Source organism: Labrus bergylta, chromosome 16 (genome assembly GCF_963930695.1).
Source record: "Labrus bergylta chromosome 16, fLabBer1.1, whole genome shotgun sequence".
In the NCBI taxonomy this organism is placed as follows: domain Eukaryota; kingdom Metazoa; phylum Chordata; class Actinopteri; order Labriformes; family Labridae; genus Labrus; species Labrus bergylta.
The window spans coordinates 25945781-25970953 of record NC_089210.1 but is presented as its reverse complement, the minus strand read 5'-3'; the positions used below and the strand labels follow the sequence as shown (position 1 = coordinate 25970953).

Here is a 25173-nt window from a genome sequence, read left to right as displayed (position 1 = left end):
TTGTAAACAATTATTCGACATATAAAAGAATGAAATTGTTCCGATTTTTCCTTTTAACTGTGCTGACAAACCATGTGTGGACCCTGCATCCTTCAATCAAAAAATGTCCTTTTAAGAGGCAGAACTGAAACTGCGCCGGGCTTGAAAATGGGATAGGAGGAGATGGGATAAGATGCAGGAAGAAGGATAGGGAACAGGAGGGGGTGTTGTCAGGCCGTCCACCAACTATCCTTTTGCCCCCTTGCCTAAGAAATGCACCAGCCAGTGATATAACTACAATAACACTGATGTAAATGAAAAGGCATAAAAACATTTTATTAAGCAGACCCCATTAAATGTCATCTACAAATCTACCAAATTATTAGTTATTATGATATCTATTTCACATGTAAAACACAAATCATTTCCTAATTCGATTAAGACGTTTAACTCTAAAAAGCTGGAATCGCCCCTCTAATTTTCAGCTTTTTTAACTTGTACTTTATTTGAGTGTGCTATCATGGGCTGTTGTTACATCAGTGAGGTACTTTTTTGATTCCAATAACCCAAGAGTTGCTCTGAGATACTGAACACATCTCTCACAAGCATACATGCCCTCTCTGCTAAATCAACCTGGGGTTGTTGAAGCTGCACCAGATTTCATGGTGAGCAGGTGATTGGCACATTACATACTGTTCTGATTAGTCTCTCCTGAACAAAATAAAGTAAAATCTCCTGCATGATTTCAGTGTTAAGTGGTCATGCTGAATACACAATGCATCTCAGCCAGGAATGTCATCACAAAATGATTTGTACACTTGCTTTAAAACTTCACCTAGTTCCTAAAAACCATTAAAGAAGGCGTCTGTCATAATTTCATCCAGTATTTCAGGTAAGGCTTGTTCACCTTATGTAATTGTTGGAAAACCAATGTTTGAACCCTTTGTGCCCCCTCAAGATGTTTTTTGGGCCTCTAGTTGTTCAGATAAGCCTGAAAGAATCCCGGCCAAGATATTTTCTCCATGCACTTGTTTATGTTAGTGGGCGATACAACTCAAACTACAAAATGGAAAACAGAATGCTTCCAACTCTAAGAATCTTATCCTTCGCCAACAGATTCTGTATTCATATTTAGACTGATTTATTGAGATAAGTGGTTAAACTGACTAAACATGCTTTGGAGATTTGCTTGGTTATAGAAACAGAGTCTTTGATATTTACATTTAGAAAAGAGACATCTGCATATTCCAGATTTCCTCCCGACTTGAGGATTTCGTCTTGGTCAGAAAAAAGCATCCATCTTATAAAGTGCACTTAATAAACCACTTATTCTCATCTGAATGCTGTTAGTATTTCATGGTAATGCACTTTGCATCCTTTTGCTCCTGTGAGCTGTTACACTATGACCTTTATACTTTCAACACTGAAAAGGTGGCGTTCAACAACTTGAGTGACAATTACTCTGAGAGATTTATTTGCCCTATGGTTTGTATCTTTAGCGTCTGAACTCCTTTTGACTTCAGGGTCTCCAATTAATATTTGTGTGGTGACATTTGTATGTGTGTATCTCCTAAGGATTGAGGTCCTGTAAACTAATTTGATGTGAGAAGCATCGTTACACTTAAACCTCTTGAGGCGGCTCTGTGGGGTTTTCTAGGGTAATATTTACACCGCTGAGGAGTTGTGCTCAGATGTGTCTCCTTGGGCAACTCTGTCCTGAGGGCAGTTGTGACCTTAATGGGAGCAACTCTGAACTTTTCTAGCACTTTATGCATCTTTATGCAATATTTCCGATACAAACTCTGGCCACAGCCATTTGTACCTGCATCAGATTAGTAGTTTAGCTCTCTGCTAAAGAGAAAAGGAGAGAAGGTTGATTTACTCTAAATTTACTAGATTTTCACACAGCTTTTCCACAACTGTTGCAGTCCAATCAAGAGAGAACCAACCCTGCCTGTGCCATCCCGACAAACTAATCTCCACTAATACATATCCACAGGTCCTGTTTGTGCATATGTGTGATTCGGGACTATGTGTGTGAGAAGCATGTCCCCAAATAACAGAGTGTAAAACCAGAATTTCCCTCAGGGATTAATAAAGTATTTAAAAAAAAAAAAAAAATCAAATCAAAAGAAACAATCGCGCCGCAAAAATGTAAAACACTTGCATTAAAATCAAACGCACTGAAAGTACAGAAATGAAACAAGTAAAAAAAAACACATGTATTCAGCCTTTAACAGAAGTGCTCCAGGACTATAGGGGACTCTGTGGAACTGTTTAATTGCGGGAGAGAGTAAGAGAGACAGCTGGGTACAGGAAGTTTGGGTGAGATAGGGAAGTTGCATCGTTGCACGACACAGAATAACATCTATATAACTCTTGATATACTCTCTATCACTGATCTGTTGCTACACACAAACCTGTGCAGTCAAAGAACATACATACCAAACATTTTCTTGGCTTCCTTTTCAAGCTTTATTTACCTTAGAAAACTCAACATAGAAAACTCTGATGATGAACTGCAAGACAGGGGAGACACGTTTTTTGTGCTGCTAACAGAGATGCATACATCTGTCAACATATAGAGAATAAGGATGTTGTCCTGAGAATCATGTTCAGTGCAGACTCAATACATTTTTTAGCATCATCTTAGCGGCGTCCAGTAACAACACACTTGATGTGTCCATGGAGATGCTGTTCGTTGAGGTGAGTTTCAACTCAGTGAACTGGATTGGGTCATGTGCAGGGCTATATTTTCTTGGACTACTCAAGCAAGATGAGTCCCATCTGTCCGTGGAGGTGATACTACCCTTGGATTATTAGTGGGCAGTTCGCCTATACTGTATCTCACATCTCCTCTCCCTTTAGCTTTCCAATCATACCTTAGCATAGCTGCTACAGTTTGAGATGAATTTTCTGTTTTACTTTTTTTTTTGCTTCTCATTCTTCAATAACACCTAATCTGCTTTCACTGCGGCTAACAGTGTTGAAGCTTTCACCCTTTAGTTTCTTTTGACAGAACTCATAGTATTGTCAGGAATTGTTACTGAAGTGTCGACGGTGGAGATGGAGGGAGCTTCTCTCCGTCAAGCAAACCACACAATCAGTCTGACTGCTTCACTGTCAAAATCTCCTTTAATGACAGCTTCTCTTTCATTAGTGATTCTAACAGTGTCCTTTGTCCCTGTCCCAAAGGCATCAATTAGATGTCTTGTCTCAGTGGATCAACTGAGGTGATCTCTTAATTTCCATAGATTTCATGAACATAGCCTTTTCTTCTTTTGGTGTCTATAAAAGGTACACTTTGGCTGTCATCAATATCTAGCTTTAGCTGCCTTAATGTTCATTTGGTGAGCCTGCTCTTTTACAAATGTAACTATCTTTTCTGGGTAAAATGGAGAAGTTTCTGGAGGTGAGTTTTCAGATTTTCCAGCCTTAATCCATCATACCAAGCCCCCCAATTGGCCCGCAATGAGGCATATGGTGGGACTTGTTAGGGGGGCCGGGGGGTTCATGGCATTCCAAGCTGAAACATTGTCTAACCCTACGACTCTATTAAAAAAAACAGCTTGACTGATAAAACACATCCCTCTTGTTCAAAACACTGCTGTGAACACATGGCTAATATGTTGGGATACAAAATTCAATTTCAATTTAATTAGTTGGAGAAACATGTGATGTGTTTTCCCAAAGCCTTAATTACAATTTTGATGGTTTGAAGGAATGAAGTTAATGAAAAGAATATGAAACACAACATAAGCCAGTTAATTAGATAATTAGAAATATAAACAAAATTAAACATGAAATCAAAAAAGACATTGTGATGCTAAGTAGAAAATGGAAAACACCAAGTTGTTTTATTTTTTTAGATCATTGGGGCCATTTGGTCTGTATTCGATAGGACTGGTTTTAAGGGTCAGGAGTGGAGAGAGAGAGAGAGAGAGAGTGGAGAATGGCATGCACTGAACGGCATCAGGAACGGGAGTCGAACCTGCAACCAGTGTGACAAAGACTGCCCAGTCAGGGCAGGGGGCTCCGGAGGCTCATCGGCAGCAGCAGCCATGTTGGAAATCCCAGCTAAGAGCTTTAGCTGAGGCGGGTTTTAAGCCTCTTGACCAACCGTTACATCGCGCCCACCTGTCAATCATGTCAGCTCCGCGCCTAACTATTGATAACACGTATAAAAACTGAGCCGTTTAAAAAAAATCCATGCCCTGTACAGTGTGTGCCAGTAATGACAATAAATAATCAGACCTATTGGTTTTTTTTGGCTTTAAACATGTTTATTTATGTTGGAAAAACATTTTTTTGCCAGTCATGTGTATGTGACTTCTGGTGTTCCTGTAGCCAGCCTCAAGTGGACACTCGATGAACTGCAGGATTTTGTACTTCCACCTTGGCTTCATTTTTCAAGACCGGAGGTTGCTGCTTGTATAATATCCAAATTGCAATCAACCACAACACTTAGATGTTTTGGAAACCTCACATCATTATCTTTTTACAAGAAACTGTTATGAATTGCCATACAGTATATTGACATAATATTAATTCATCCAGAGAGTACAAGAACATAGTGAAAATGACAGATCAGCTTCAAGAATGTTTCAATTTATATAACACAGAAACATTACAAGCTGTTAACAGTTAATAACACTGCAGTTCTTCTGACACAAACACTTAATGTTATCAGGGAGTTTCCACAGCTTGTCGATTGGGACAGAATTGAAGTGCACTTGACCTATACTGCAGTTTTCTGAGGTTCTACAAACTTTTTTTTAACTGAAAAAAAGTACAGAAGAGTTTTCTTATTACTATTACTCATGATGTGAAACTTAACACTGACTAACACTGTGTGCTTATAATCACTGTTCTCAATCAATAGAAAACATACAACAAAAGTGTATCTCTTTGCCTCCTACTGGCACCAGTCTTTCTTTTGTAAACAACAATAGGAATAATGACAATGCCTTATGACATAACTAACTAACTGGACCATACTTTAGACACACAACAATTCATTTTGTATGACAGAAATGTGGTCATTAACCAGAGCACCTTTATCACATGTGCTGTGTAACATCAAGCTGAAAGGCATTTCAGAGAAATCCCATTACTGTAGCAATATTGTAGTTATAAAATAAGCACTATGCATCTTCTTACTGGGTGTTATTGTGCGGAGAAAAAGCCAGCTAAACTGGATATTTCTGCTACAGCTCTTAATTTTCTCTCTTTTTTTTGCACACATTTCTTTAACAAAAAGGGGGGCTTGATATTATGTCATTAGTACAGCAGGCTTCAAAGAGCTGTGGAGCCCCAAGTCTATGCGGTGATTAGTTTAATTAAACCTATAAGTCTGTATGACAGTGTAGAGGAGATTTACATACATCCCTCCATTGACCCTTTCTTACCATCGATTATTCACTAACAGTCATCACCAGGTCCAGCTTCTAGCCGAGAAGAGCTGCTACGCTATCAGCGTTTTCCCAGTCTGGTTGGTGTCATCTCTCCTTTCCCTCCCTCGTGCATGCATGCTGTTAATCAGGCCTTTCCCTCTGAGGGGATGAAACCCACTCTCATTCATTTAAGCTACTTAAAAAAAAAAAAACAGTCAGTCCTTACCCCCTACCCCCCTTTTTGTTCATTCTCTTCAGTTCAGTAAGTTAATGATTAACCTGCCTGAGTCCATCACCCTCTCCCCCCTACGACAAGCACACAGACACAAACACACAAACCAACACACACACACACACAGTCCGTTCTCTCAGACTCGGTGGAGAGTGACAGTTATTTCCTGCCCCCGCTTCCTCCTCTGCCAAGCAAGCACAGATGCTTATTTCTACGTGCAATTTAAACCCCCCTCCCTTCACATCCCTTATACCCCCCCCCCCCCACATGAGCTGTGTCTCACCCAGGCATTTAGCACCTGGCTGATTGCTAGCAGTGTGGGGGTGGCAGTAAGGGGAGTCGAAGAGAAGAAAAGTAGGGACTTGCAAATTGGGAGGGGGTGTTACTTTTATATGCTGACCATATAATCACAGATGTTCTCTATTGCTGCATTTGAATCATCAGCGGATCTATCAAGGTTTTTATGAGGCACTCGGATGGGGCATGCCTCTAGGGCAACATGCCCGTAACTGACACATCTCGAATGACATGTCCAGAGCGAGCCTGCCATCTAGGCTTGCCTCTGCTTGCCCTTTGCTCTTATCATGCAATGACAAGATCGAGGGGGAAAGAGAGAGGCGCACGCTCAGGCCTGCTTCCAGTTTAATGTGCAGTTTCACAGTAGGATGCACAAGAAGCTCAAGCTCTGAAGAGAAAGAGCTGGCGCCACGCCACATGGGCAGCGAGAGAGCATCTGGCCACTGGAGCTTCACAGAGCCAGGAGGAGAATAATGCAGTGACATACATGGAGGAGGAAGAAATTCAAAACAGGACGCCAAAGCGGGGATAAACAGTTGGAAAACTGTGAAAAGACTGCCAATGTGACAGTGACTGCTTTCTCAGTAGTCACACTGTAAAATCTGTTCTGTAATGAAAACAATCCATCTTTTAGAATACATTTAATGTTATAAGATCAAATATGTCACATCCCGAAGTATTTTAGAACTTTTGATGATGAACTCGGGCTTTGTGACCTCTTGCAACATGACTGCTTCATGCTTAGTAATCTAACCGAATAATATTAGCTCACTAATATTGTTAACTTAATATCATACTTTGCAGCATTCATTTTATTCTGGAACTGCAGAAACCCTTCCTCTATGGCGTGTGTGTACAGTGGAACATTGGGGGCTTGTTATGAGTATTTTCAAGCATGCATCTCAAATGAAAACAATATTAACCCTGATTAAAAATCAAAATAAACTCCAGCCAAATCCCTCTCCGCTCCCTCAGCTTCATTGAAGGCCACATCAGTTTTAAGGACTGGCTCATTACTGTGGGCTACAGGCAGTAAATCCAACATTACTGAGAGGTCTGATGCAACTGGAAAGCAAACCTGACGTGAAACATTCGTCAAACTAGAGCCCAGTTGTTTTTACAACTCTGGTCTCCCTTTAAATCAAGAGTCCTACATCAACTCGTGCTAAATACAACAAACACATCTTTACCTGTTTATTTAACACAGAATGTAAATGCCTGCAGATTTATATTTCTAAGAAGTAATAAATCCACGTGTTAACAGTTTATCGGCCTTAAACTCCCCTGGGTCCTGCCATGGTCCCCCCCTCCCCCCACACACACACACACACACACACACACACACACACACACACACACACACACACACACACACACACACTACTGTCTGCACCACGCGTAGGCTCTCCCAACCCTTCCATCTCTCTGCCACGCTGTGGTCAGATCACAGAACCGGGGATTACAGCAGATTATGCTGCCCACAGGATCACCAACCCCTCTCCGGGCGGCCGCAAACACAGAGGGCTTTTGAGAGTGCAGAACACATGCCTTTCAGGAAGAACCCGGAGGGATTGGCCACAATCACACACCTGGCAAACGCCACAGGAAAAGGGATTTACTTTATGGGCAACACTAGACAGGATAATCATCCTTTATTCTGCGCAGCAACAGGACCATCCCATTGTGAAAGGAGCCCTTTTTAATCTATTAATGCGCTGATCAAAATAATGTGTACCTGAAGTGAATTGTTCACAGTTAGACAGGTGGCCCTTGGAGCACTTTTTTTTTTTTCATCACTTAACACCTGACAAATTCAGGTTCTTCTGCTGTGTGGATTGTCTTACACGCTGTATTCTTTGAAAACCCACCAGAGGCGGACTGTCACTCCCAATCACCGTCAGCGCATCTTTGTACTCCTGAAGACTCACAGCAGCCTCTCCTCAGGTGGAGGCCGACTCATTCTGTCAGCGCTGCGCCTGCTTGACGAGACATCAACTCTGTTTAGATGCAACTTCATGACATGGCCTACTGTTCAACACACAGTGGATGTGTTTTGCACAGACAATGCAACAGCACAGTGAAGTGTGAAAGTATCAACGCACTGATTCTTGCTCCCCAAATCTAACTGGAAATGTACAGAATGTCATACGACTCGTTTAAATCAAGAGTAATCAAAATTCATATTAGGATGCTTATTTCCTGCTCGGTCTTCCACTGTGATGCCTCTGCAGCAGCCATCTTTACGTCATGCTTGTTCTGAGGCCTTTTGGCCTTCAGTCTGGTCTCTGAGAAGTCAAACAGACACTCATCTGGGTCGACTTCAGAACACTGATCTGGTCTGTCAAGATTACTTTACTAATAGGACATCTAATTGATTTTCTTGTCGGTATGTTTCCTGCTGAAGTGCCCTTGAATTTGGGTACTGCACTTTACCCAAAATACCTCCAAGGAACTTCAAGGCTGGAAATGACCGCACTATCCTTACAGCCTCTGTCTTGGAGCAAAGCCAAAGCAATGAAAAACCTTTGTCAACCTGCACTGTATTTCTGCACAATGTTTACTGTTGTCTTCTGAACTTTTGAAGCATCAGAAACAGAGGGCAACAAGATCAGCACAACTTGTACTATTTCCTTTCCGTGCTCTTTTTTTGTCTTTCATCTGTCAGCCTATCAGAAAGTCTTTTTCACTTATTCTTTTCTGATTCAGTCTACATGCAAAGTAAATCAGTGCAGCTACATTTTGTCACCAGCAAGAAAATCATTCTCCTGCCTCCCCTTCCTCTCTTCACATTTCAGCCTCCTCAGAGCTCCCTCACCGTTTTATATTTAAATCCCCCCAATGTGACCCCCGGGGACTGTTTAGTGCAAAAGGTAAGAACTCAAAAATTGTTATTCTCCTCACCCAGCTCTTTTTTGTAACCTGCGTTCTGTTTCCCAAACATCAGAGGGAAAATCAGTGGCACTCTTTGTTTAATGAGCATTGTTCCTCTCAGAAGGCGCCTTGTAGGTTTGTGTTGCGGGGAGATCCACTGTGTTTCCTCCTCCCCTCCACTGTGGTGGAGACTGAAGCTGGGCTGAACAGATGGATTAGCTGACAAGAGAGAACCATCATGAGAGATGACAGATGGAGAGACATGTTCAATTGGTGCTCTGTTTAGTTTCCTGCCACTCGCATCGTGATAAATTAGCATTTGGGAGAGGGAGTCCTCTGTGCGGGAGACTAACTGCTCTGCAGCCGCGAGAGCAATACATATCGATTCGCTTTTGATGTTTAATGGAGTTTTGTCAGAGAGGAGATGCAAGAAGAGCCGGTTGTGAGAGAATGAAGGAATGGGGGTCACAAGATGAAAGTGGTATCTTACTGAATTCCGCTTAATGAACTGAATTTTAATTGCACTGAGCAGCATTCTTAGACAGTGAAAAGAGCAATCTTACAAAACCCAATTAGTGCACACTGCACAGCAGGGGTGATGACAAAAGAAAAAAGGCTTATAAGGAAGCTGGACATGCAACCATGCTTGGACTATGGACAGATGTGATAGTACTGTCTATACTGTACCAACAAATATAATAACCTCCCTCCCCAACAAGCCCATACAGGGAGTGGTATTTTTAGCGCCCACCCTATCTCTGAGATGTAGCGCCTAACTCCCTCACTGCAGGCATGGGGCTGCTGGGCCTCTTTTATTTTAACCCAGACTAGAGTGAGATGAAGAGAGATAGAGAAGTGTGAGTCATCCAGAGCTACCTTTGTGTCACTGTGGCTCTGTTCCTCCTCACTATCTCACCATCTTTCCGTCCTCTCTGGTTATACACTCGATCTGCCCCTTTTGACAAATCCATCTATCTATCTATCTATCTATCTATCTATCTATCATTGTGCGTTTCATGGACTGAAAATCTTCACATCCTCCGTGTAATTTCACTTTCACTGTCATATTTAATCCAATCTAGGAGTGAAATGCGGACTAATAAGCGGTCTTGGCATCCGATTCGTCATAGATATTGCCCAGCACAAAGATGGTTGGCTGCGCATTACCCTGGAATGATAGATAATTACATATATAACGTGCTGTAAAAACAAATGCTGGGCAGGGTGCAGCAGAGTGAGAAAGCAGTACAAGGTTGATTTGAACACACAGTAAAACGGTCCATTTAGCTTGATGCCTATGAATTGTCCTGTTTTGCATTCATGGAGCGGCTTGAATAAAAAAAGTGAGATCATGGGTGAATTGCTTCCCTCTTCTTGATTTTACTGTATTGACCATCATATTCACACTTGTGGCAGAAGCATATACTGATTCAAATAAGTTCTGCAGTGATGAGTTTATGGTCTACTGTGACGGATACGGTTACAAACAGTTGTTTTTTTAGAGCTTTGAGAGCAAACCAAAAGAGACGAGTTTCAAACTGAAACCTCGAAATCAAGAAGCTGAAGATGCTATCATGTGTCTAAGAGCTATGACTTACAGCAGAATCTGATTTTCAAACATCCCCCTTTCACATAACACATCAATTTCTACAAAATACGAATTATAGCTGTTTTAATTTACCCTGTTTAGGATAACACCCACTCTAATGTATTCAATGATTTCATACTGTTATCTCTTTTGCCAAATCAAAAGTTGATTAGGGGGAATTACAGCCATGGAGATGAAAGACAATTAGCAAAACTGTACTCTAATTATATTGCTATTAACCAGGAGAGTCATGTTAGTAAGAGAGCGATAAGAAAAATCAGTGTAATCGTCTTAGATAGCAGTGAGATATCATTAGAGAGGACAAGACTGGATTCACTTGTCCTTGCAGCGGGGCAGCGATTGCGACATGCTCCTCTGATGAGTAAATCTGTGTGTCATTCTTACTTGTATGTCAGTCTGTGCCCTGTCCTCTCTCATAATCTCCCTCTTTTTGTAAGCACAGGCACTATTATGTCGGGCAGCAAAAATGTTCCTTCATTCAAACACAGCCTTCTTGTCTCCACTTATTTTCCACCTCGTCACATCACGCCAGCAGCTTGGATTTTTCTGCATCTTAAGTGTCACCTGTGTTGGTCACATTATGTTTTTTTTATTTTTACCTGACCCTGATAAAAGGACTCTTTTCTGACTTTCTCTTTCTTGACTACTGATGAATGTGAGCGTTAAAGAGTTTCATGTACAGATGATCCTATATGTGCACAACAGCAGGAAAAGTAGGAGGTAAATAATAGATTTTTTTTTTTCAGCATAGAATAGAGTGAATCTGAGGAGACCCTGACTGATGGCAAAATGACGGTTGGAAGAAGCTGTGATCGGGAAATGATGTCTATGCGGCGTGCTTGGAAAGGCAGTCAGAGGCTAACAGACCGTTTAAAAACGTCAGAGTCTGGGAATATGGGCTGTGAGAATCAGCAGTATGTCCAAGCAGAATGCACGACTCTGTATTTCCCCACACACTTTCCATCTCCCAAAAAAAAAGCATTCCTTCAAGCACATACCCAGACACAGAAGTTCAGCCACAAACACTTTTCTACTACGGCTCTCTCTGTCTGCTTCAACAATAGCCATCGCACAGGACTTGTGCACTGTGGTTGACTCTCACTTTTCCACTGGCAGCAGCCGACTTGCCTCACATCTATAATATGGAAACTGCTGGAAAAGGTCTGCAAGCAAAGTGGAGGAATTCGAGGCAACTCTGGGGCCAGCGGTTGGAGCTTCGTGACTGCAGGAAATTATGGTGACAAACGCTTTAGCATCATGTTGAACACGTCTTTAGGAGATGTTTCATGCCCTGCGGGGGGCAAAACGAGGGCATTACACACATACTCACACAAGTCTTTCACATTACGATCACATAATGTTCCTACATGGACTCAGTGCAGCACGCAGCAGCAGCTACACTCAATATCTTCCTTATACATATTGAAAATACAGAATGGGAACTGAAATAAAGCTCAATAAAACACTAGGAGCTGAGGCTGGTTTGGTTTAATCTCATTACACTGAGAGCCCCAGGCTTCTCTCCCCCTATTTATAGCACCCTGAGAGGGAGGAGGGCTGGCCTCCTTGTGCACAACATCACCAGCTTGTGGAACTAAGGCCTGAATGGCAAGAGACACGACCAATCACAGACAGGTCTCGCATCAAATTTGATGTGACAAATTTCAAAATTGCTAGAGATCCATGAAGACAACCGACATCTTTATTTCTTTCTTGACACGTGTGTGCTTCCTCATTTGTCACATTTACCTATATGTTCATCTCTCGCTCGCCTTATCTTCACACCTTCTCCCTGATGCTGGCTTCACCTGTTCGATGCAAAAGACTTCTATTCTATTCTGTTCTATTAAAGCTGGCAGGCAGCGATGATATGCTGCAGAGCACATGCTGTTTTTTTTTTCTTCTACTGCTGCGATTTAACCACAATGCTGCAAGCTGGTATTTCAGGTACTAAGGACGGGGATGGTAATTGCAGGATGAATTTGGCTGTCGCTGTAGCTGTAACACATGGAAAGATAAGGGACACTTTGAAACTTTTACACTGCCAATTTTGTGGATTTCACCAGCAACCTAACAGGTTCTAAAAAGAATTTCAACACCAAAAAAGTCAAGCTTGAGAGAAGAGAGTATGCACTATAGAAAACCCATAGAAAACCTGGCAACTAATGACTCCAATCCACACATGAATCACAAAATAAGCGCCTGAGAAATAGCCACAGGCCACATTCACCAACCATTCTTGGGAAGAAATGTGTTGTTAAAATGTAATTATGCAGTTCTTAAGAAGATTCTGACATTCACCTAAATATTTTTATCCAGGACTTAGCTTAGAAAAAAATCTACAAACACTTAACTCTCGTGCACATTTAAGTGGGGGCGGCAGTAGCTCAGTATGCTGGGACTTGGGTTGGGAGCGGCCAAGTCTCGAAATTGGTCTGGTAGCTGGAGACGTGCCAGTCTACTTCCTTAGTACTGCCTCGGAGCCCTTGAGCAAGGCACCGAACCCCCCCACCAGCTCAGGAGTGCTCGCTGTGGGCAGCCTCCTGGACATCTCTCAATTATTTCAGCCTATGTGTGTGTACCATGTTCAACAACAGAGTGTAAAACAGAATTATCCTCACAGGATTAATAAAGTACATCTTCTTCTTCTTAAGTTATTGAGTTTTCTGTAATTTTTCACAGTTATGAACTTTCATATGAATGATTTCCATGTGGTCAACTTTAAAACTGCAAAATGTAAAATTAAGAATATAAACAAAGCACTAAACCTAAACACTTATGTAACAATTTTCAAACATATGTTGATTCAAGAACACTTATTTCCAACAAAACTTGCCTATCTTAACACATAAGCATTTAAACTATAAATGTGACACATGTTCCATCAATTAGCAGTGGCACACTCGAGAATAATTCATTTTATATTGTATTAATAATGAATAATAATCAGGTATGATCAGCCTCTGTCTTCTGTTTCTTACTATTTTTCACTTTGACTGGTGTGTGTCCTTTTCTGATTACATCCTTTGTTGAACCAGTGATATCATCTGATGTAGGTTTTTAGTTTAGTATTTTGTCCTACTTAACATTAAATATTATATCAGCAGGTTTTTGAGGAGCTGGATAACCTAGCCTACGGAGGCTCATTGCAGCAGCCATGGGTTTGCATCCGACCTCAGCCCTTTGCTGCATGTTGCCCCCCACTCTCTCCTCCAATGTTTCCTGTCTCTCTTCAGCTGTCCTAACCAATAAAGGTAAAAAGACCCCCCAAAAAATCAGCAGGTTATGCAGCACTACCTCCATTTCAGATCTTCTCAAGTTGTGCTTCCTTTTGCATCTTTTGTAGATCTTCATGGGCTTTCTTGACATCTTTCTGCTTTTCTTTTCAATCATGTGTGACTTCTGTGTGTGCACACCACTCTGCAGTCTCATGACAGAGTGTTTTATGGAGAATGTTCTTAAAATCCTACAGCTGCGGAGCTGTCAAAAGTAAAAAAAGAAAATTGAATTACAGCCTTATTTAAACAGGTTAAGCTACAATTTGCATCCATGTCTGTTTTTTAGACCCATGAAGACTGAATAATAATGACGTTTATGATTCCAGTACATCCTATAGTAACAAACACGTACTAGACTATTTTTCAGGGGACAACATGAGGACTGATAGAGAACTGTAGCTCAATCAGCAGCTTTGTTTGAGCTACAGCTGTGCTCATGGGAGATTTTGTAGTCCGTCCTCCTCAGTGTCTCCATGCAGGAGTAGAGGTTGTGTGAATGCTAAATGGTAAATGGATTGTACTTCTACAACACTTTGCTCGTCTTCTGACCACTCAAAGTGTTTTTACATCACATGCCACATTCACACACGCATTCACAGACACATTCACACAGTGATGGCAGAGGATGCTACAAAAGGAGCCTATTAGTAGTACGTAACTAACTGTTGATATTTTCTGATCATGTGAAATCCTTTGTAAGTCCGTCTGTCCTGAGAGAGAGAGAGACCTCTGTAGCTCTGCCTGAGTAATTTATTCATTTATTTGTTGCTAATGTGTTAGTGGTAGTTGTTCCTCATCTAAGAATAGAGGATGTTGTTTTCTGTTAAGATAGTGAAGCCCCTCAAGGCTAATTTCTAATTTGTTATATTGGGATGTACAAATATAATTGATGTGACTTGAAGGTATTTTTTTAACTTGTTTTGCTACATGTAAGTGTGTAGATTCATTTTGTTAAACCCAATGAAACAGTCAAATTCTTTGTATTTCTCTTCACATAACTGGTCAATAAAGCTTTTATTTGTTGCAAAAACACAAAGTTGTTGTGATAGTTCTGATAGCTGTGGTTGTAGTGATGAATAGTGGTGTAGTACTTGAAATCGGTCTTGGTCTTAAGACCGGTCTCGAGAAGGTCTCATCTCAGAATGGAAAACGTTTTTACTCAGTCTTGTCTCAGTCTCAAACTGGGTGGACTCCAGTCAAGACCACCACTGATTTTTTCAGTCATTACTTTGATTAGAAGGAAAATACCTCTTTCTAAAAGAACAAACTTCAAGTCACTCATAATTTTATCTTAATCCCCCAGGTACGGCAGCAACCATCCCGGTGCTAAGTGAGTGACACGCCCGCTGCACAGAGGATGATGATTTTTCTTTAATATTCATGGTCTTGGTCTTGTCTTGGTCTCGCCTTGCCATGGTCATGGTCTTGACTCTGTCTCAATCCCTAAATCTCTTGGGTCTTGTTTTGGTCTCGGAGCACTCTAGTCTCAGATATGTCTTGGTCTTGTGTGGTCTTGACTACAACACTTGTGATGAAAGAAAGAAATAATTCAAATATACATGCTCCTGCAAAGAAGCAACAAATTTCCACACATGAACAACTCCAACACATATTACACTTTTACTCTTACTCATCTTTTCTGAACACCTGAATTTCTCCTCTGTGGTTCAATTAATTATCTTATCTTTTCTTCAACCCAACAGCACAACACATCTTAACGTCTACAACAGCTTCAAGGTGAGCACCCGATATCAGTGTCACCAATTCAGGTTCTAAACAGATGTGAAATATGATCCCAATCTCTTCTAATACTTTCTCAATTATTGTTAAAATTTTTGCAAGAAAGTGCTTTCTTCCTGGACATTATGATGTCATTGTTATGATGTCATTGTAAAGCTGAAAAAGTCAGCAAACAAACGCATATCACTTATTCAGATGCTGAGTCGTAAAAAATCACTAGATATGATGCACAAAGACTCACAACCCTATGGCTCCCAAAAATAATCTAATTTATGTGCTATACGCATTAAAGAACGTTTCGCTCCAGGCCATAGAGTTGAGAGTTTTTCTGTGTAATAGTAAAGTTGACCATTAGTCATAGTTGTCATCGTCTTATCCAATTTGATATTTGTGTCAATTTTTTTTTTTTATCAATGGCGATGGATTTCTCCATATATGACCAAGGTCACAGTCACCTTGACTTTTGATCGCTGATGTCAAATCAGTCCTTCCTGAAGACCAAGTCAACATTCTTGCCATATTTTAAGAAATGTCCTTTAGGTGTTCCTGAGATTTCAGCTCAATGAGACGGACAAAACCAGAAACAATAAGCCTCCGGCCGTGGATGCTGTGTGCGCGGAGGCATAAAAAACATTAAATCTTCAAAAACATCAAGATCCTGAAAAGTAGAGCATCAAATAGAAATACCACCCAGGGCCCTCGAGCCATCCTTCACCCCCATCCAATTTTTTTTGTTATGAAGCAGAAATTATATCTTTTTTGTTATTTCTTGTACAATTACAAGCAATGATTGCAAAAGCAGATCTACTCTAGGGCAACTGTAAAAGTGAAGGACATACTGGACACACAGAAAAATCAAAAAATGATTTCTCTCCGAACCACAGTGCAAACTCCATTGTAACTCTTAATATTAAAAAATACAAAAAAAAATTTAAAATATAGGTTTAGAAAAGTACAAAGATAGTGTGCAAAAAGATGTGCAATCAAGACATCAGCAACAACAAATGTTCATGGACTAAATATAAATAAATATAAGGCACTAGCTACAGTCCTCGTCACACTGTTGTGACAATGTTGGAGCCAAAAATCTACCCTGTTAGATGTAAAAGTTGTTTTTCTCCGCTTGACATAACATGTTGATTGACCGATTCATACTTGACATGCACTGTAGTATAAATGCTTTGCAGTATTGTTGGTTTCACATGGGTTAGAGAAATGTAACAGATAAGGGCTCTATCCAAGAGCCCAATGATAATTCATATTTGCAGGCTGATATGGTTTCTGCTTCCCAATAAGCACACTTTAATATATTTAGTGGCCAATCTTGATGCTGTTGTTTTGATGGCAACTAAATATTATTTGCTGTTGTTTGCAGTATTTTTCCAATCAAGCTCACACAACAACCAATGTAGCTGAGTCAGACCACGAACGGGCCAAACAAGAAATATTCCCCACTATATTTCTGTCTGGTGCGCACTCTTTGTCTGTCAACACTTTTTTTTTTGATAAACTGGCTGTACCCGAGTTAGGGTTTGTATTGTGAATGGAATAACAATGAAGTAAAGCTTCTGTAGGATTCACTGGGTCTCAGCCAGAGTATACAGTAAGGAAAGTCAGTGACAAGGTAAGCCACTATTAACGCCATCTGTCCCTTTCCTCTAACCAGGTCTGACGGTCTTTCATATTCATACAGTGATGCTGACATTCTGCCGATACATTTGTGCCAGAGAAGTGTCCCGGGGCAGGTCGGAGTGATACCCAAGATGAGTCGTGGGTATCAGCAAGCTGCAGCAGGCAGTTAAAAGAGCACACAGTCTTCTGCATTTGTGTGTCCTGCTGCACTCGTTCATCCTTTTGAGCTCTGACTTGTTGTGGGCTCCTGATATGAGCAAGGCTTCCTCTGATGTACCTCAAATTAGTCTGACAGGTCTCTCTGCCTGACAGGTGTATGCTATGTGTTCTTTCTGCTTCACTGAGTACATTTGTGTGTTGTGTGTGTGTGTGCTGCAGTGACACACAGCTGACAAAGGGTTTGTCAGTCTCACTCATTCAGGCACATCTGCCCGATGATAGCAGCCTTAAGCGCCTTTAAGCTGGGTACCACTCTCAATGGAGTCAATATGTACTACACCATCACTCACAGCTGGATGCCTCTAAATTATCCAGAACCTCTCACCTTCTTAATGTGGATACAAAATCCATCTTTGTGTGTCTTTTTTTTGTAAAGAAATCTAACGCAGACAGAGAATCATATTAGAGTTTCCTCTCAAGCAGAGCTGTTTGCTGAGAGGTGAAAGACTACCACTTATTTGGAAATTGAATACACAGCACATTTTGACATTTAGATTCTCCAGAGTCTCAGCAGTTTAGACCTTTTTTTTTTTGGTTAAGAGTGGGTGACTTGATCACACTTAAAAGGTTTTTCCTTTCAGTTTCCTCTTAGCTCCTATGGGCTTGGAGAATAACTTACTGTTACTTCTGCCAAAATACAGATTTTTTTGTGCCGAAAGGAAAACAAATCCCAGCACGAGTTGATTCTGATTTAACACAGAATGATTTTTAGTGTGTAATCTCATCTCGCACTGTAATCATTAACTGTTTTTCCTTCAAATAGACAGCTCTTTGATGAACTGGTCTGTCTAAACTCTCTCTTTAATGGCGGCTTCTTTTCCCCCAGCCTGGTGATGGAGATGTTTGTGTCTGCTCTGCCCTTGAAGTCTGTGATTTTTCAAGACACGGCAAGAGTGTGAAGAATGAAAAATGACATCATTGTAAAATACCTTTAAGGAGAAGAATATAGGACGAGATGAGGCACTGCACACTGTCAGTAGTGGGCAGTCAGTATCACCACTGGGGATGTGAGGGTTTGAGATTCAGATATGGCTTCGAGGGGGGAGAGACTCTGCGAGCAGCTGATGATCTCAGTGAACGAGAGAGGGAGAGTGGGATGATATGATAGATTTATGATAGAGAAACTGTGTGCTTAATGCCGCTGTAAGCAACAAGAAGGCTATCAGAGATTCTCAGAAACTACAGGGGGCTAGCGAGACGGGCAGCACAATAGAGAGACAAAACGGAGAACAGAAATAGAGATGGAATCAATGCTTTCCATTCACGACAGGGTGAAATGAAGCACTGAGAGGGTAGAGGATTAAAAAGGGATAAATGCTGTTATCAGAGACTGTAATTTTTATGGACAAAAGAGGGATTCAAGCAATATAATTAGATCAGAATGGATACCAAATGGCCAGCACAGGGCCTATTACAATCACACTGGACGTCTTGAAAGAGGCTGTGCAACTGATGAGTAGTAAGTGGCAGAAAGTCCCCCGGCAGCGATTTAGCAGGGATGAAAAGAATAAAATGAAAATTATGGGAAAATATATATTTTTTAAATGTAAGCAGACTAGTTGCATACGAGGAGATATTTGTGGGTAACAGGTGGAACTGTTGTGTAGTTTGGATTTTTTTGATGCCATGGCTCATTTTGTTTCCTCCAGCTGGGATCCCTGCCCATTCACACTTGTCAGAAAACAAAAAAACAAATGACGAGTGTTTCGCCATTTTAGGAGGATTCAGTGTGAAACTAATTATAATGCAAGGAGGCCAAGTTTTCCAGCTGATCCATGAAGTAAACCTACTGTGCCAAATGTGGTTACCCGTGGCCTGAGAGCATGAGGAGCCCCCAAGGAGACAAAGTGATGACGAGAGAATAAACATAAAGAGGGTCCTTGAATGTGAGCTTTATAGATTCCTTGTGAACACACAACCCGTTTGGTGTCATTGCTAAAAGATCTCGCAGGGATTTTACCTGAGGTCTCTTGGAGCCGCCTGAGCCAACCAACAGCGAGCGCCGTTCCAGTACATGAACTGCCTCCAGATACTAATTAGTGCCGAGAGTGGAGAGAGAGCGAAATGTATTCACAGAAGAGCGCAATCCCAGCTTAAACGGATGGTTCCACTACACAAATGAGATAAGAGGTCTATTACTTAACGCTATTAAAACACATTTGTTGGGATAATTCCTGAATGCACTCTGCATGATACTTTTTTCACATCCAGAGTTTAGAAATGTATGATCAACAACAAAATACAGCTGTTGTTGTAATTAACTGGAGCTGTACCTCATTAGGAACTAAATTATTATGGCAGCCGGCCAGTCAGGCAGGCAAAAGAGCAGCAGCAGCTTACAAATCCACCCTGGATCCCAGCTTGGGGAAAAAATGTGTAAAGAATGCATGAAGTGATAGGTGAGAAAGAGAGGGTGGGAGGCTTTGGTTTGAAATTGTTACAGAGGACTGTGATTAAACTGTTGGCAGACTGCGCTTCTTCAGCAGAGGTGTATTAATATTCTCTTTTCTCTCCTATAAACATACAAGTCATGATGCATATCCAGTGGGATCTGCTACATACTGACACATTATAAAGTCAAGCCCATCAAGTGCCTGTGGGCTCTGCCTTTTTTGGGTAAATGAAATCTATTCTACAAATGTACTAAACAAGTAACCATAGCAACAGAGTTGCGGGAAGAGCCGCTCAGTGTCAGTCATTCATTTTCGTGTTGGAACTTCCCAGAGCGTATTGAGCATGGGACCTGATGACTGATATACTCAGTATTAGCATCCTCTGACAAAAGACACCAGGGGCGGGAAGAGGAGGCAGACTGACACTCTAAGGGGAAGCTGATTGCCACTAAGACTGACATTTTGTGGGATAGTCTTATCATTGTCACAGACAATGATTATTCAAACAATTATGAGAGACAACACCCAGAATCCCTCTTGTATGCTATCCATCCCTTAACTGGAGACTGAGGGGAGTGCTTCATTTTCAAAAGCCAGGGAATCAATTACAGGAACAACGTACAAGCCACGTCTTCTCTGAATCTTGTCTGAAACAATATCACCAGCCTCTCTCATTCTGATTGATCTTTCGAACCTCGAGATGAGGTCTTGGTTGAGTCTTCAGTGAGTGAACCGCTTTTCTTCCTTGAGACATGGAGGTCATCTGCTGGCTCGATCAGTGCCCAACCAATCATAGACCAATTACTTTTCAGCTGTCTAACAACAATGTCAATTAATATCCCCCTGGTGAATAAACTTACAGTAATTGTCAGCGTGATAAAAAAATAATAATTATTTTAAAAAATGTGGCCGGATTTCACACTATTGTCTATATCACAGAATGTCAGCAGCAGTTAAGTGCTCACTGTAAGCCTGAGAATCGGATGAATAAGCCTGCTAATGTTTTCACATCAGGCTTTCCTCCTGTTCAGAAAGATTTCCAGCCCTACTTGGCCCAACTCTGACAATCACATCATCATCAAATTAAAGACAGGTTTAACTGAGTTAATTCATAGACTAAATATGGATAGAGTAGGGAATCAGGAGTGAGAGTGGGAAATGACATGCAGGAAAGGAGTCGCAGGTCTGACCTGAACTCAGGATGCCGGCTTAGATGACTATAGTCTCTGTACATGGTGCACAACCTAATCTGAATTCCATTCACCATTATTGTTCAAGTCCTCTTCTTCCTAACAAGTTGCTTTTTGATTTGTTCTTTGATAATACAAAAAGTTGTAAACTGCCATGATTTACAGCTCTTTAGACAAATGCTGATGCTGTAGTGCTGTGGTGCCCCGGATCAGCAGAGTAAATGAGGACTGTGAGAGGAAACGTAATGAACACTGACATAAGAGTCATTGGACTTTCTTTAATCACGTTGCTGCTTTAAATCTTCAAGACTCTTTTCTGCTGTGGGTTGTATCAACATGGTGGATCTTTAAAGATTAAACAGTGATTTAATTTGTCTTTTTGGTTAACAGAAACAGTGTGACATCAATGCCGTGGCTCCACCAGTTATCCCTAATTGTCACTGGAATTGTTTTTGGCTTCACCTTTGTACAACAGCAAAAGGTAGAAATGTGTTGTCCATTTTTATAGACCAAGGTTTATAACATGGACCCGGGGAACATGGTCAATAAAAGCAGGGTCTTTAGGGCAAGTTCTAGTTAACGCCTGTCATTTACTATTTTTCAGGGTTTGGGGATGTACTATTCCCAGACGTTCAGTGCATGTTAAAAAAGGGCCTTCAGATAAGTAGTGAGAGGAGATGTGCGTGTAGCTGCCTTCTTAGGTTGGAACTCAATGCTAGTTAGCCCTAAGCTAATAAACACAGAGCTGCTTGATCGACATGGATGCTCATAAAAGCCTGATAAATCCAAAGGAGAGACGAAGCATCCAATGAGAAGATCCCTCCATCAAGATTCATTAAAGAGGCTGAATACAATGTACATATGTAAAAATAAATTCCCCTGGCACTCCTTTGATATGAAGACCGTTAAAATGAGGCCTATTGCAATCCATAATGGCTCCAGGTCAGACTCTAACCTGTGTACAGCCCACTCATAAATAACTCCAAACACACAGACACACTCACCATGACACAACCGGCCACATTCCACCATTAAAAATGACACACCTGTTTCTCCACCAGCCTCTATTCCTCCTAACACCCTCCTTCTTAACCAGTGTGTAGTAGAAACACCCCCAGATTGTACAGCTCACCTCATGGATTTGTGAAGGCACACACACAAACACACACAAACACTTACACACACATAGTTTGAGCCAGCTTGGTTTGCTCTCAGAACTGAGCTTGTCAGAATCAAATTATCTCTCTCTCTTACTTTCTCTCTCTGCCCTCTCATGGTTTGCCGCCCACAGAAGGAGAAGGGCAGGCAGAGTCAGTCCCAATGCACTAAAGATTGGACTGCTTCAGAGCGTGTCCGGAGGACTAAAATACAAATCAGCCCTTCCTCCAGTCAGCTGGAGTTGGCCCTTCTCCCAGGGGCCTGCCGGGAAGGCCGTCTGTGGCATTTAAAAAAATGCTAGAGAGAAAAAAATGAAAATAATAACAGCAGTAAGAAAAAGAAATGGATCCCACCAGTTCCCGCGAGACCCAAAGCACTCTCAGCAATGTTATTAGTGTAATCATCACCCAGTTTAATGTGTTGTTCTTGTGGAAGAAGCACATTAAGGCTTTATATGTGGCTGAAAGGAGGTGAGGGACATTAAGGAGGGAGAAAGAAACAGACTAGAATGTAAGCCAACTCTTACTTTCAGGAACATGGGGGGGGGGGGGGGGGGGATTCTGGGTTACACAAAGGACAGAGTGGAAGAGGGAGTCACCTGGAAAACCAGCATTTACAGCCTTGACTTGTAGGCAGACATCTTTTGACAAACATCAACCAAGCTGAACCCGGTCTGTACTTTGAATTTTATGATGTTCTTTCAAAGATGTTCTGTTCTGTGTTTCAAGGTAAAAACAACCAGGTGTGGCATTTACAGTGTCTCCTCAAGAAGATAAATGGAGCCATTGTTGAGTAAGGACAGACTAATTATATCAAAATTGTATCGTTCCATGACTCACTTAATAAGATGCCTTTAATCTAATCTGCATGATTAACATGCATGGTGTAATTTAATTAAAGGGCTGGAAGAGTTGTTAGCTGGTAGAGTTTAAGCATCATAAAATCTGCCCTGTTGGTCTCCAGTGTCAGTCAGTGTCCTCTTTCTAATGCACTGATTTTTTTTTTACTCTCATATCTGATCAGTGAGCAACCTGGTGTGCCAATAAGAGGCCATCTGAAACCATCTGTGTGACAGGCCTGTAACACCTCATAACTTTGTCACTTTTTATTTGTACCTTATATAGAGTGTATTTTCAACCTGTCATTATACAGGGGGTCAGAGGTTGACACAACACGCTATAAGAGGGGTGCCTTCTAATAAACAGGGAGCTTGAATATTTGGTCCTCAGCCAATTGTGTCCAAGCCTCCCTCTGCAAACAAGCTGATAAAAGCCTGCGTGCGCATTGATGGCAATATCTCAGTGCTTCACACTCGAATGCACCCAATAGACCTTTGGTGCCATTAAAACCACTGCGCCTCATGCCTCTTATCAACTACGTGGAACATGTGGACGCTCTGTAAAATGTTACTGGTGTTTGCAGATGCTGCTCCTGCGTTTCGAGTAGGCGGACTGGTTTGCGCTTCATACCCATCTGACACAGTCTATCCAAAGACGCATAACGCATCAGCACCGAAAACCCACGCGTCCCGCCTCCCGGTAGAAAGCGTTTCATTTCAGTTAACCCTTCAGGCACACTGCGTTATTACGCACTCATTAAAATGCACCCCCTCCTCCCTCCCCGTTTACGCATATGCCTTGTGGGCTGTCATGGGCTATTATTGGGATGTTTGGATTGCATACGGCTCTCTCGCCTACCGTTTATTGCCGACACAATTTCCAATGGATGTGTTTGTAGTCCCGTGAAAGGATGATGGCCAAGACATCCGAGACTTTTTCAACCCTGGTCGGTCGCTCGTATCCACGGCGTCGGAGCGCTCCATGTGCCGGTGGTGATGCCGGTCGGTGTCGGAGTAGCCCCTGTGTTTGATTTTGATCGGGGTCCGGGGTTGCCTCCAAAGATGCTGCGGAGGCTTGAGAGTCGCCTGCCCTTCCCGGGGAACCGGGAGCGACAGGGACAGGCTCTTCTTCGAGCATGGTGGTGGTTCCATCATAGTGCAAAAATAATAATATAAAAAAATCAGGAGTCCTCTTTAAACTTATTGATTAAATGCTATGGCTGTATTCGTTTATTTTAAGCACACAACGTCTCATGTCCCACTCTGCCACTTGATCTCCGAGAGAACAAATCAAAGTGACCAAGTCCAGCACAGCGCAGATCTGAATTATGTTTTCTGAATAACATCAAAAACTGTCACAGTGATCATCTAATAAGTTATCCAAAAATCGTAAATCTCATTGTTTTCTGTAGAGAATAGATTTAGTTTAGCCCAGATTCTCCGCTTTGCCGTGATCCTCACCAGTCCTTGCTTTTGGTGATGAGACACCGGTCCTGCTGCTGCCCCTGAAGTTTGACGCCTCGTCGCCCATAGCGCACAACCGGATGACTGTATTTATTTTAGAGAATTTATTGCGTTTTATCAGCCACTTATTGCAGAGACACACAGATCGCCGGCACTGACTTCTATGTGTGTGTGTGTTGCTGTTGGATTATTGCTGCCCGGATTTCTTTCAGCTGAGCTGAAATTTCCAAGCAATTTCCATAAAAGTACTCCAATCTATCACGGCTCATGTGGAGCTAGGGCATCCCTGCGCGCGCGCACACACAGTAGAAGTCTCGTATAATTCCTCCATGGAGATGTTGGATCCAGTGATTTACGTAGATTAGAAGAAAAGACTCAATAACCATTCCTCCTCAATAGATCAGGATGTGTGAGGAATGGTTGGACATGTCCAAAAACCACATGCGATCCTTTGTTCTTTGCTGTCCAGGGTGTCCTCCTCGGTATTTGTTTTCCCACAATGCATCATAAAAGGACAAAAATTCATAATTCAGTCATCCTGTTAAGTCTGGGCCATTATCTTCCCATCCTCATATTTGCTGGAGTTCGACGACAAACACTTGCTTCACCACATCTCTCTCTCGCTCTCTCTCTCTCTCTCTCTCTCTCTCTCTCTCTCTCTCTATCACTCTCTCTCCCTATCGCTCTCTCTCTCTCCCTCCAAGTCCAGTCTATGGTGGCTGGTTGGTTGTTGTTCTCCTCTGTGATTTGTCTGCACTGGAGGGTTTTTGAACCTTTTATGCACTCATCCATTATGTTCTGCCCAATGCTCTGGTTCACTGCTTCATTTCTTTGACGGAGAACAAACACAAGAAATTGTTCAAATGATGTCAGCTGGGAA

The 25173-nt window shown here is 41.7% G+C and overlaps 1 protein-coding gene across 1 annotated transcript in view; it reads right to left on the bottom strand.

The window, feature by feature from the left end:
* The window catches only part of pde4a (phosphodiesterase 4A, cAMP-specific), a 51896-nt gene extending 27012 nt beyond the window's left edge, over positions 1-24884 (bottom strand). Inside the window, exon 1 of the mRNA XM_020644227.3 lies at positions 23689-24884. Coding sequence (XP_020499883.2) covers positions 23689-23984 — 296 coding nt within the window. The 5' untranslated portion in view covers positions 23985-24884. The remainder of the gene's footprint in view (positions 1-23688) is intronic.
* Positions 24885-25173: the final 289 nt, after the last annotated feature.